This window comes from Colobus angolensis, unplaced genomic scaffold (genome assembly GCF_000951035.1).
Source record: "Colobus angolensis palliatus isolate OR3802 unplaced genomic scaffold, Cang.pa_1.0 Scaffold705, whole genome shotgun sequence".
NCBI classification, from domain to species: domain Eukaryota; kingdom Metazoa; phylum Chordata; class Mammalia; order Primates; family Cercopithecidae; genus Colobus; species Colobus angolensis.
Genome location: NW_012120766.1, coordinates 173,081 through 185,401, shown reverse-complemented (window position 1 = coordinate 185,401; position 12,321 = coordinate 173,081). Strand labels below are relative to the sequence as shown.

The 12,321-nt window shown below is 37.0% G+C and overlaps 2 protein-coding genes across 2 annotated transcripts in view; one reads left to right on the top strand and one right to left on the bottom strand.

The window, feature by feature from the left end:
• Positions 1–10,693, bottom strand: part of APOOL (apolipoprotein O-like) — a 39,670-nt gene extending 28,977 nt beyond the window's left edge. Inside the window, exons 1-3 of the mRNA XM_011927265.1 lie at positions 10,574–10,693; positions 4,101–4,220; positions 1,183–1,237 (exon numbers count right to left, since the gene is read on the bottom strand). Of these exons, the coding sequence (XP_011782655.1) occupies positions 1,183–1,237; positions 4,101–4,220; positions 10,574–10,693 (295 nt within the window). The remainder of the gene's footprint in view (positions 1–1,182; positions 1,238–4,100; positions 4,221–10,573) is intronic.
• Positions 6,156–8,033, top strand: LOC105501368 (telomeric repeat-binding factor 2). The gene is made up of 2 exons (XM_011927264.1): positions 6,156–6,731; positions 7,037–8,033. Exons 1-2 carry the CDS (start codon positions 6,213–6,215, stop codon positions 7,802–7,804), a joined length of 1,287 nt encoding a protein of 428 aa, XP_011782654.1. The 5' UTR covers positions 6,156–6,212; the 3' UTR covers positions 7,805–8,033.
• Positions 10,694–12,321: the final 1,628 nt, after the last annotated feature.

Sequence of the window (12,321 nt, the reverse complement as noted above, 5' to 3'; positions counted from 1 at the left end):
TAATGATACCAGTGGTTATTACTATAAAGAAATGTAATGCTAGAGGGCACATCTTAATATGGGTTACCATAAGGTGAATTTCTGACTGTGTATGTATTATATCTCTATAATGAACATGCTTCTGCCCTTATCTGTTCAAACATTGGTAGCCTCCAGTGAGAACCAAAATAGATACTTTATAAAGGAGTTTTGAATAATAGTTTAAGGATATACACAGCTACTAGACCTTGCTTGCCACTACTCCCTAATAATCTCAAGACAGCCACTGCTGTTGGTTAATCATCACTGAGCCTAGATAAAAAGTAGATGAAGAGTAGATGAAAGTCCAGATTTCTTGGCTTTCTATATATTTAAATTGTTTCTAGTTCCAAAAGTATACTTTTCTATCATAGTTAATTATTTAATGGCAATCACATATTTAATCCTATTCCTAATGATTGATGAGGAATATAATTTTGAATTTATTCTTAATACATTAAATAATGATAATTCAAATACAGGTCATCAACTTCATGGAAACATTCAAAATTTTAGCTCATCTTTCTATCTCCGATACATATTTACTATGACAACTTGCACAAGCCAAGAATATTAGAAAGCTATATCTGTTGCTAAACACCATTAACAAGCTAGAGTCAAATATAATCGCTTTTTAAACATTAGCTTAAATATTCCAGGGTTAGTGATTGCTATAACATTTCCTAGCAGTTGACAGCAAAATACAATGTATTTTAACAGCAAATAGCACTTAAACTAATTAGCAACAATGGAGACATGTTTTTAATTTATGCTTTATGATAATATAATATAGACTTAGTAGTTAAAACAGACCTCAGTTTGTATCCTGGCACTACCACTTGTAGTTATGTAACCTCGATAACCTACTTAACCTTTCTAAACCTCAGTTGCCCTCATCTGTAAAATGGGAATAATTATAATACCAATACTAACAGAATTGTGACAAAAATTATGTAAAATGTTTAGTACAACACCTTAGCCAATAATAACTGCTGAATAATGAATATTATTGCTTTGCTATTATTATCAATAAATTGCTATAGAGAGTATCTTCTGAGTTGGCAAATGCATGATAATGGGTAACATACCAAGTTTATTTTTCTCACATTTAAACAATGCAATTTAAAAACACAATACAACATTTCTAATTATTTACTCACCTACCTTTTCCAAATTGTACTGTATCCATTATCCCATTTCTCACAAAGACATAAACACCCTAAGCAAAAAAAAAAAAAGGGGGGGAGAAGACATCTGCATTTTTGAAGCTGTTGATAATGAGACAAAATTGACTGCATCTCCGAGATTATATTAAAAGGTTGACTTAGCATTATGCCCAAATCTAAATCCAGCTTTCTTGTGTATTTACTATTAGAATACTCGTTTAACTTAGCTTATTTTCATTTTCTGCTTTTCATTCTATTTAACATGGATAACATTTATGCCATTTTTCTCATATAAATGGATGTCTATGAAATAATCAGAGCAGAAATGATAGTGAAAAAAATAAAGATTTATCATCTTATGTTATAATGAACTAGAAAAATAAATGGAATTTAAATAAAGCAAGAAGGGAGGTATATTTCAGTTTAGAAGCAACATCTGATTAATAAAGATGCAATAGCAATAACATAATGATTTGTGGAGGGAAAAAAAGAACAAAAAGCCTAAAGCAAAGGGCTTCATCTTCCTCCCTTTTCTTATTGTACATTAGAATGAGAAAAAAAATCTAAATACCTCAGGACAGAAATCATCCTACATAGACTACTGTTTATCCTGTTTTTAAACAGGAACATAAATTCTCTAGAAATCAAAACTATGTTAATCCATTGGAGGAATTAAAATTTTAAAGCAAATCTTTAACTTTACTTGTCTCTAACTGATTTATTTTAGTGCAAAAGAGTGTTAAATATATTTATTGAGTGCTAGGTATTATCTCACTTATATAAGAAAAAAAAGGAAGTCACAAAATAATTTACTCATGGTCATATTGTACTCTGTTGATGGAACCAGAAAACACAATCCAAATATATGTGGTCTCCTTCTCTGAACTAGCCGCTATGAAACCATGGGATAAAAACAGAACAAAAAAGACTTTCAAAGCAGAGAAAATAGAGATTATTTTATTGGACAGGGAAGAAATAAGTTTTTGTTATAGAAATAGCTTGGTTTTGTAATTTTATCTTAGATATTTCAATGGTTATCAGAGAGATGCAGAGGCTCATCTTGGTTTAAAATTGTACAAATCAGCATAAATGCTAACTGCTATTGAACTACTTTTCTGTAGGGACTCTCTTGAGAACATTTCACCTTCAAAGTTAAAATATCTATTGACCAGTCGATTGGGAATCATTTAACCATTAAGGAAGAAAATTAGTCATCTTCTAAAAAAATTTTTTTCTTATCTCTGTTAAGGAATTCATTTTTACCACATGGGGTCAGTGCTATCTAAATTTCAAAACACTAAGCTAGCAGTAGTAGAAATTGAATTTGCTCTACATGATTCAAGGTTTAATGTGGAACAAATTTGAGTCAGGCGTAATTTTTAAAGAACAGATTACATTTTTAGGGGAAAATTAGAAAAAAAAAGTTGTTTACATTTAGGACAAAATGCATTGGAAATTGCCTTTTTTCAACCTATTTGTTTGAGCATATTAATGGAATAAAACATTCTTTTGAGTCTTAAATTGGATGATAGTTACAAGAGCAATTTAAAGACCTCTCAGGAACATTTTATCTCACTGAAGAAAAATTTGAGAACATTATGGAAAATTACGTCTCAGGAGGCTTAAGTCTGAATCATCTAGCTATTGGCATACAGTCATAGGGACATGATTCAGACCATAATTGGTCAAGGTATTTCCCTCTTAGAGCAAACTATTAGTAGTGTGTAGTACAACTAGTACCATAACAATTGTATGACAAACACAAGTTTTCAAAATAACATCATATATTTATCAGATATTTCAATGAAATATCATCTGGAATTACCAGAGTTCATTGATTTGGTATTTCACCTAAGCATACATTGTTTTTTATAAGCTCATTAGATTTCTTTTTTAAAGATAATGGATAGAAACTAAACAAGGACAATGGTTCACCATCAGGCTATAGTTGGGGAAAAGTCACATGGTTACTAGGTCAGAATGATGAAAACACTGGTACCAACATTAAGACACTGACACTGGAGATACCAATGCTAACACAATTATGTTTATGTGATGATAATGAAACATTAGTGTTGTATCAGCTTACTCCACCACTCTGCTGATGGATATCACTGATTGAAGGATAAGCATTAAAGTCACATGCATTCTAGCTTGCCCAATAGCTTACTGTAGCTAGAATGGTCTTATGGGCTAACCCCAACTAGTAAACAACACTTTGCTTAGCCAAAGAAGAAAATATTCAGAAGTAATCTCAGAACTTCACATAAAAAGTGAGGGATACTGTGTACATGCTAGGTGACACAAATGCTTGCTGAACTACTTTAATTTATGCAGTAGGGGTACAGTAGGTTCAATATAGCCACAAATTATTTGCTGCTACTTCTACTGAGAATTGGCATCTAATTCCCTTCCCTTTAAAACGAAGCTGGCCTTAGTGACTTAACAACAGAATGCTGTAGAAGTGACTTTCTTGGACATCTGATGATAGGCAAAAAGCCTGACAAATTCTGCCTAGGGCCACTTGTAACACTGTTTTTAGGAGCCCTGAATTACCCATGTTAAGTTATATCTGACCTACTTGAGATCACCATGCTTGAGAGGCCATGTGTAGGCGTTCTAGTCAATAATCCCAGCTGAACCCAGCCATCCAGCCATCTTTAACAAGGTGCCAGATATGCAAATAAAGCTGTCTTGGACTGCCTAGATCAGCTCATTTGCCAGATGAACACCACTGGGCCACCTCTGTCAAGCCACATGCAACAGACAAATCATCTGTCTGAACTCAGATCATGTAACACAATGGTTGTGGTTTTAAGCCACTAAGTTTTGGATTAGTTTTCTACACATCAATAGGTAACTGGAACAATTAAATCAGAAACCTCTGATATTAAACCACTATCAGAATTGACTTACCTTGCACCAGCCAATATAACAACCAGTTGCAGTCCGGATAGAAGCAAAGCCCATTTGTAAATGACCTGGCTGCTCTTCAACATATTTAGACTGAAGCGGTGGTGCAGTATATATGGGGAGCTACAGGCAAAAAATGTTCATGTCAAAAACATAAAATAGCTGGACTGTCCGTAACAGCAGTATGGCAGAACAGGAATGCTCATCAGCCTTCTTCCTAAAAACAACTAAAAATGCTGATAAAATACTTTGAAAAAACCATCTTAAATACAGGAATGATGTGGTAAACTGTTTATAAAGACTATTTAAAACCCAGAAATTAAAAGATGCCAAATATAGTATAATATAGTGGTTCTACTCCTACGTATATTTAGAGAAACTACTGTTTTTGCACACCCAGAGTTATGTATAATAATGTTCACAGCAACATTTTAATTACAACCAACCCAATGTCCATCCACAGTAAAATGGATACATTGGGGCATATTCGTACAAAGAAATATTAGAAATTAGGGGGTAAATATAAAAATTACAGCAACATGGAAAAATTTGGATGAATTTCAGGAATATAAGTTTACTTAAAAACAAAAAACTTGTTGCTTAGCAAAACAGACATATAAGGTAAAATTAAAAAGTAAAGGAGGGGAATAATAGTAAAAATTCAGGGTAATGGTAACCTCTGAATGGAATGAAATGGGAACACAGGGGATTTTGTTTTCCTTTAAATTGGGTAGTAGGCACACAGCTGTACGTCATTATCATATTATTATTATTCATACCTTTCATATTTTGAACAGCCTTTTTATTCTAATTATTATTTAATAAAAACAAACATACACAAAAGAACAATGAAAAATTTAACCAGGTAGAGACTTACTTTCTTTTAAAAAAAAAATTTTTTTTTTGGCTTTTATATTTAGGGTATAAATCATTCTATGAAGCTTGGTGTTTGATGAAGATATAAATGGAAAGAATCAAGTTTACAAATCAACAGCAAGGGAACTAGATGATTAATGACTTTGGATTTGGTCCTCTATCAACAACAAACATGAAACTATAGTTAACACTATATTGTATTCTTGAAGAATGCTAAGAGTGGGTATAAAATGTTCTCATCACAAAAATGATAACTATTTAAGGTAATATATATGTGAACTGAGTTAGTCATTCCATAATGTATATATACTTCAAAGCATCATGCTGTACAAGGTAAATGCATACAATTTTAGGTCAGTTTTTTAAATTAAAATTTAAAAGACATATAAACCATAAGACAGTGTCAGTTTGGTAAAGTTTTTCCAGTAGTAAGTCAGAAAAGTCTTGCTTTACCATTAAATGGCTCTTTACTTCCCATACCAGGATTAAAGAGTTAGTGTTTATCTTTCTAGACTACTATTTAGATTTAAATTCACCACATTGGCAACTATGTGTAATTAGGAAGGTGAGAGATGCATATTTTATATTAAAGATGCATTTTATATATAAAAAGCAGGTGCACTGCAAGTAGAGAGGTTTCCCTTCTCCCCTAGAAAGGAGAGATATATGTGGATGTACTGGTGTTACAGTGGACAACATTATTTACTTATGTTTGTCCATCATGTTTCTATCCTATTATTTACACATCCCAATTCCAAACTTTATTACACTCATTGTTCTTATTCTCTCCTCTGTCCCCATCAAAACTGGCTGATTTTCTTTTTCTTTCTTTTTTTTTTTTTGAGACAGGGTCTTGCTTTGTCATCCAGGCTAGAGTACAGTGGCATGAACACAGCTCACTGCAGCCTCAACCTTCCGGGCTCAAGCAATCCTCCCACCTCAGCATCCTGAGTAGCTGGGACTACAGGCACACCCCCAACAAACCTGGCTAATTTTTGTATTATTTTATAGAAACGGGGTTTCACCCTGTTGCCCAGACTGGTCTCCAATTCCTGAGCTCAAGCAATCCGCCCACTTTGGCATCCTAAAGTGCTGGGATTACAAGCGTGAGGCACCGCGTCTCAAAAATAAGTACAATTCATCTCATAGAGGGATTTTAAAAAGAAACGTCGGGGAGGGCGGCGAGGGGAGGGCGCGCGGCGAGGGGAGGGCGGGGACGGCGCGCGGTGATCGGACGCGATGGCGGGAGGAGGCGGGAGCAGGGAAGGCAGCGGGTGGGCAGCTGGCAGGTGGGCATCCCGCAGTAGCGGGCGGGCCCGGCGGGGGTGCCACGAGCCGGGGCTGGGGGGCCCGGCGGGGCGCGGCGCGGGGGAGGCACGGCTGGAAGAGGCAGTCAATCGCTGGGTGCTCAAGTTCTACTTCCACGAGGCGCTGCGGGCCTTTCGGGGTAGCCGGTACGGGGACTTCAGACAGATCCGGGACATCATGCAGGCTTTGATCATCAGGCCCTTGGGGAAGGAGCACACCTTGTCCCGATTGCTGCGGGTTATGCAGTGTCTGTCGCGCATTGAAGAAGGGGAAAATTTAGACTGTTCCTTTGATATGGAGGCTGAGCTCACACCACTGGAATCAGCTATCAATGTGCTGGAGGTGATTAAAACGGAATTTACACTGACAGAAGCAGTGATCGAATCCAGTAGAAAACTGGTCAAGGAGGCTGCTGTCATTATTTGTATCAAAAACAAAGAATTTGGCCAGGCGTGGTGGCTCAAGCCTGTAATCCCAGCACTTTGGGAGGCCCAGACAGGCGGATCACTGGGTCAGCAGATCGAGACTATCCTGGCTAACACGGTGAAACCCTGTCTGGACTAAAAAATACAAAAAACTAGCCGGGCGAGGTGGCGGGCGCCTATAGCCCCAGCTACTCGGGAGGCTGAGGCAGGAGAATGGCGTGAACTCGGGAGGCGGAGCTTGCAGTGAGCTGAGATTGGGCCACTGCACTCCAGCCTAGGGGACACAGCGAGACTCCGTCTCAAAAAAAAAAAAAAAAAGAATTTGAAAAGGCTTCAAAAATTTTGAAAAAACATATGTCCAAGGACCCCACAACTCAGAAGCTGAGAAATGATCTCCTGAATATTATTCGAGAAAAGAACTTGGCCCATCCTGTCATCCAGAACTTTTCCTACGAGGCCTTCCAGCAGAAGATGCTGCGCTTCCTGGAGAGCCACCTGGATGATGCCAAGCCCTACCTCCTCACGATGGCCAAAAAGGCTTTGAAATCTGAGTCCGCTGCCTCAAGTACAGGGAAGGAAGATAAACAGCCAGCACCAGGGCCTGTGGAAAAGCCACCCAGAGAACCCACAAGGCAGCTACGGAATCCTCCAACCACCATTGGAATGATGACTCTGAAAGCAGCTTTCAAGACTCTGTCTGGTGCACAGGATTCTGAGGCAGCCTTTGCAAAACTGGACCAGAAGGATCTGGTTCTTCCTACTCAAGCTTCCCCAGCATCACCAGCCCTCAAAAACAAGAGACCCAGAAAAGATGATAATGAAAGTTCAGCCCCAGCTGAGGGTGAGGGTGGCTCAGAACTGCAGCCCAAGAACAAGTACATGACAATAAGCAGATTGGTCTTGGAGGAGGACAGCCAGAGTATTGAGCCCAGCGCAGGCCTGAACTCCTCCCAGGAGACCGCTCCAGCGCCACCATCCAAGCCCACCGTTCTCAACCAACCCCTCCCTGGAGAGAAGAATCCCAAGTATGAAGACCTTCTTTGTAGAAATTTTGGGGCTGGTTGGTGGTCCTGGTTGGGCCTGGTATTACTTCCATGAATGAAGTAACTTTCAGCTAAGTTACCACCAAGGCTTGCTCAGACTGCTAGAATGTGACGCAGGAGCGGGCAGTGAGGACGTAGCCATCCCTGCCGGTTCTGAAGCCCCACATGTGGGCTTCCAAGCCTTGCACTAAGGCATGAGTGGGGATGGAAAGGTTTCAGAGCCTCCTACTCATCGCCGCTTTCATTTTTAGCAAACATCTGAGTGTCTTGACTTCTAAACATTAGTCTTGTGCGTTAAAAGAAATTTGTTTGCATTGGGCCACATTATACTTTGACCCTTAAAAAGAGAGAAAAAAAAAAAAAAAAAGAAATGTCCAGGGATGTCTAGTGCTGGCTGTATACATGCATTCCAATTACCAGTCATTTTACTGATCTGAATACTGCAGATTTCATGGTTAAAAAAATGATTGTCTCATGGTCCTACAGAGTTTTCTATTAAAGAGAGATTTAATTATGTTCACTAGATGGCATATAAGGCAGGAATACATTGAGAATATTTAAAAGGACGCTTAGTGAGAAGAGTTGAACTAAAACAGATTTTCTGTTTAGCTACAAGTTTACCAAAAGATTCAAATAACCAAATAACTAGAACACTTCATTCATAAAGTATTCTGGTTTAGTAGAAGCATTATTATAGATTTAAACAGAAGTATAGCTCACTTTACACAATAAAAGTAGCTAGAAATGTTGCACATAAATCACATTTTAATCCCTTCAGAAATTCTACAGTCCTCAAGGATTGGATCCTGACTTTGTGTATAGTCCCTAGCACGTAGTTGGCAACCAGCTTTGTTTAATAAGTAATTCAATTAAATGATATTTAAAATGTACTTGGGGAATACAATAAATACCAAGGAATACTGTGTATTCCATAATAAACAGCACTACTTTATTTTAAAATTTCAAAAATTAAATTCAGTCATTAGGGATTTATCTTCCTACCTAGATTTGCTGTCCAGATATGGGAGTGTCAAGGAAGCCTTAAAATCAACATCCTCCTAAGATTAATAAAAAGAAAAAATTTAAAAAATACTCAGAATCAGTTAGCGGGTAGGGAAATGACTCTACCCTAGACCATTAATGAAAATAAACTTTAGTAATTAGAACAGTGCCTCACAAATATATAAGAGGAGCTTAGAAAATATTTTTGGTTGAATTTATGAATATTACCTTTATGCATGTTAGTTTGGCAATATTATCAATTTTTTGTGCCTTTTGACCTACACTTCTGCTTCTAGAAATTCATTCTAAGGAAATGGTTATAGACGTATATATAGATTCAATACAAAGTGGTTCAACAAGTACTGAATACAAGAGCAATAGCTGGAAATAGTCCACATTTCCAAAAATTTATGAAAATTTTACATTTATTTGATGGTAGTACATTCATACAACAGAATACTTATGACACCATTAAGAGTTCTGCCCAATGTCATCTAACTAGTCAGTCATGGAATCAGGATTCAAATTCAGGCCTGATTCAAAAACATATTATTAAGTGTGTAGATAAATCTTAGGGCTGATTTAAAGTGGGAAGAGATAAAAAGCACAATGATGAATAGAATTAGTAACCACAATTATAGCTCAACAGGCTGGCATGATAAGCCAGATCAACAAGGTAAAATTTAAACAGGTATAAATATACCTTCAACGAGTCCAAAAAGTTCAAATGCCTAAGTACAGACTGGGATGAGGCATACCTTACTGGTAGTCCATGTAAAAAGGCTTAATGAATTTTAGAGAACCACATGCTTACTGTATCATGGTCAAAGGCTGCTTATGAGCATGGTTGATTTTGAGCGCTCAAACATAAAAACTAACACTATATTAGGCAGCATTAATAGAAATATAACATCTAGAAGAGGAGAAGTCAGAGACTGACTCTGTCCTGTAGCAGAGTCACCTTGGTTCATACATCCAAGTCATGGCACCAAAAACCAAAATGCTTTTTAAAAAGAAAAACAAAGTACTTACACCTGAAGAAAACACTAACTATCCTGAACATGCTTGGCAGAGGCTGATCATGATAAGTGAGGAACTCAGAGCTGTGATGTATGAGAAACAGTTGAAGCAACTAAATGCTTTAAAATGTTTATCCTGGAAGCAAAATTACTTAAAGTATAACTGATATTTAAAGGCTTGTTTTTTGAAAGAGAGAAGTTTTCTGTTTGGCACCAATGCAAGAGATACAGTACCAACAGGTAGAAGTGATTATGAGACTAATTTCTGTCTGACATAAGAAAAGGACCTAAATTAAATGAGAGGATTTAGAAAATGGAATGGACTCCTTAGACTCCTTTATCTAGAGTTTTATTCATGTAGAAGATATATGGCCACTAAATGTGCCTACAATAGAGGGAATTACAGTACCATACAGAAGGTTGATCTAGAAAACATCTAAGGTCACTTCCAAAACTGAGATCTTAATGAATCTCTTAAACTGAAGTTTCCTAATACTGAATGTACCTGTATACGTTTTTCAAGAAAGAAAAACCAGACTTCCTAGAACATCTAACACCCTCTACTACTTACTGATTATTCATTAAGAAAAACCACCAGTTGTTTTTCATTGGAGTTAGAATTTTAGATGTTTGAGTTATATATTGTCTTTTGAGATACTTCATAACTATTTCTCTCAACGTTTAAAACCTACCTAACAAAGACTTCTAAGACGTTTTTGATAAGTAAAGATAATTTTTAAAAATATAGCTTTTGTGTTAACTTGATATTATACAAAGTTCATAAACCTTTGTAGGCAAATTACCTGCTCTGGTTTCACTAGCTGCTTTTTGGATTCCTCTTCTTTGACTGCATGTATACTTACAGATGCATATATCAGACCTGCAGGCATGGTTGTCAGTTTTCCCATCTGAGAAAGATACATCAAAAACACCTTTTTAGTTGAAAAGCTTTCCATCTTCCATTTCCTAATAAATTCTGGAAGAATCTCAGGTAATCTATTGGTTTCACTGTAATATATTAAATATTCAAACACTCCAAATTACTTCATACATTTTTAAGGCATAGTTCATAAAATTATCTTCTCATATTGGATGGCAGAGTACTATTTTTACCTGTTTGTTAACTACTTCATAAGGAATATAGCAATATAATATTTATCTGGAATATTATTATGTAATAATATAGCAATGTAATAATTACTAAAATCTGAGGGATGGAGTGGGATTGGTCTTGGTATTCATTCAGTCTACAAACATCAGTTGAACACCTACTATGTGCCAGACTCTGGTTTTAGTGCTTAGAATATATCAGTGAACAAAACAAAGATTCCTGCTCTCATACAAATGACATTCTAGTAGAGAAGAGACAGGCAATAAACACAATAAACTATATGTTATATTACAAGTTGATAAATGCTCTGGAGAATGTAAAGGATAAGAGTGGACTGGAGTACTGAGTGATGCAGGCTGCATCTTGAAATACAATTTATATTAACATTATCCATGAAAATGAATTCTTTCTATTATAAATCCTTTGCCCCAATTTTCCCAATGCATTCCCTTTTACCTGTTTCATGCTAAATCTAAAGCAAAAAGTGATCTTTGTCTTAGCTATAACTTGATTTGAATTAAGAATGCAGGAAAAGTACTGACTCTAAGAATAAAGTGTTCTAGTGTTATTCAGGTACCAAAATAATTCCCAAAGATTATCCATTCAGCAAGGGCCAAGTGTAAAGCTTTCCAAGGTACAAATATTTTAACACTCTGATTCTTTTTTTTTTTATTGTTTTTTTTGAGACAGAGTCTCGCTCTGCCGCCCAGGCTGGAGTGCAGTGGCCGGATCTCAGCTCACTGCAAGCTCCGCCTCCCGGGTTTACGCCATTCTCCTGCCTCAGCCTCCCGAGTAGCTGGGACTACAGGCGTCCGCCACGTCGCCTGGCTAGTTTTTTGTATTTTTTAGTAGAGACGGGGTTTCACCGTGTTAGCCAGGATGGTCTCGATCTCCTGACCTCGTGATCCGCCCGTCTCGGCCTCCCAAAGTGCTGGGATTACAGGCTTGAGCCACCGCGCCCAGCCAACACTCTGATTCTTTAGATGGGAAAGAAGCTTCCTGAATTTTGACAAAGGGCATCATGAGGGAAGCGGTCTCCTTGTTTTACACACAAATAAAACTGTGCAACACCTGGAAGAATCATTGGCTAAAGGATTCTAAACGTTCTCCAATGACAGTGATAGTGCCTATACTTCATTTCTGACACTGTTTTTAATATTTTCTGAGAAGAGCAAGGGAAGCTACTCAGGCATCAATCAGTTAAGTAATTTCCTGTTTAAACTGGGCAGGACTCTGATTTAGATTGGGGCTATAAAAATACAGGGTAAAATTAAGAGTCAACACTAAGAAGATAAATTTTGTTTATTCTCCTCCCCCATGCCTCCTTCTAGTACAGGAAACAGTATCACAGAATTATTTATCTATGCATGCTTCCCTTAAAGACATCACTTTTTTTTATTTCTTATACCCAGTTGGTATTCATTAATGAAATAACAAGAT

Excerpts from the sequence above, each read along its gene's own strand:
- LOC105501368 (XM_011927264.1), top strand. The coding sequence starts at position 6,213 with ATGGCGGGAGGAGGCGGGAGCAGGGAAGGCAGCGGGTGGGCAGCTGGC. Across the intron at positions 6,732-7,036 it reads AAAACAAAGAATTTGGCCAG|GCTTCAAAAATTTTGAAAAA; the intron begins GCGTGGTGGCTC and ends GAATTTGAAAAG.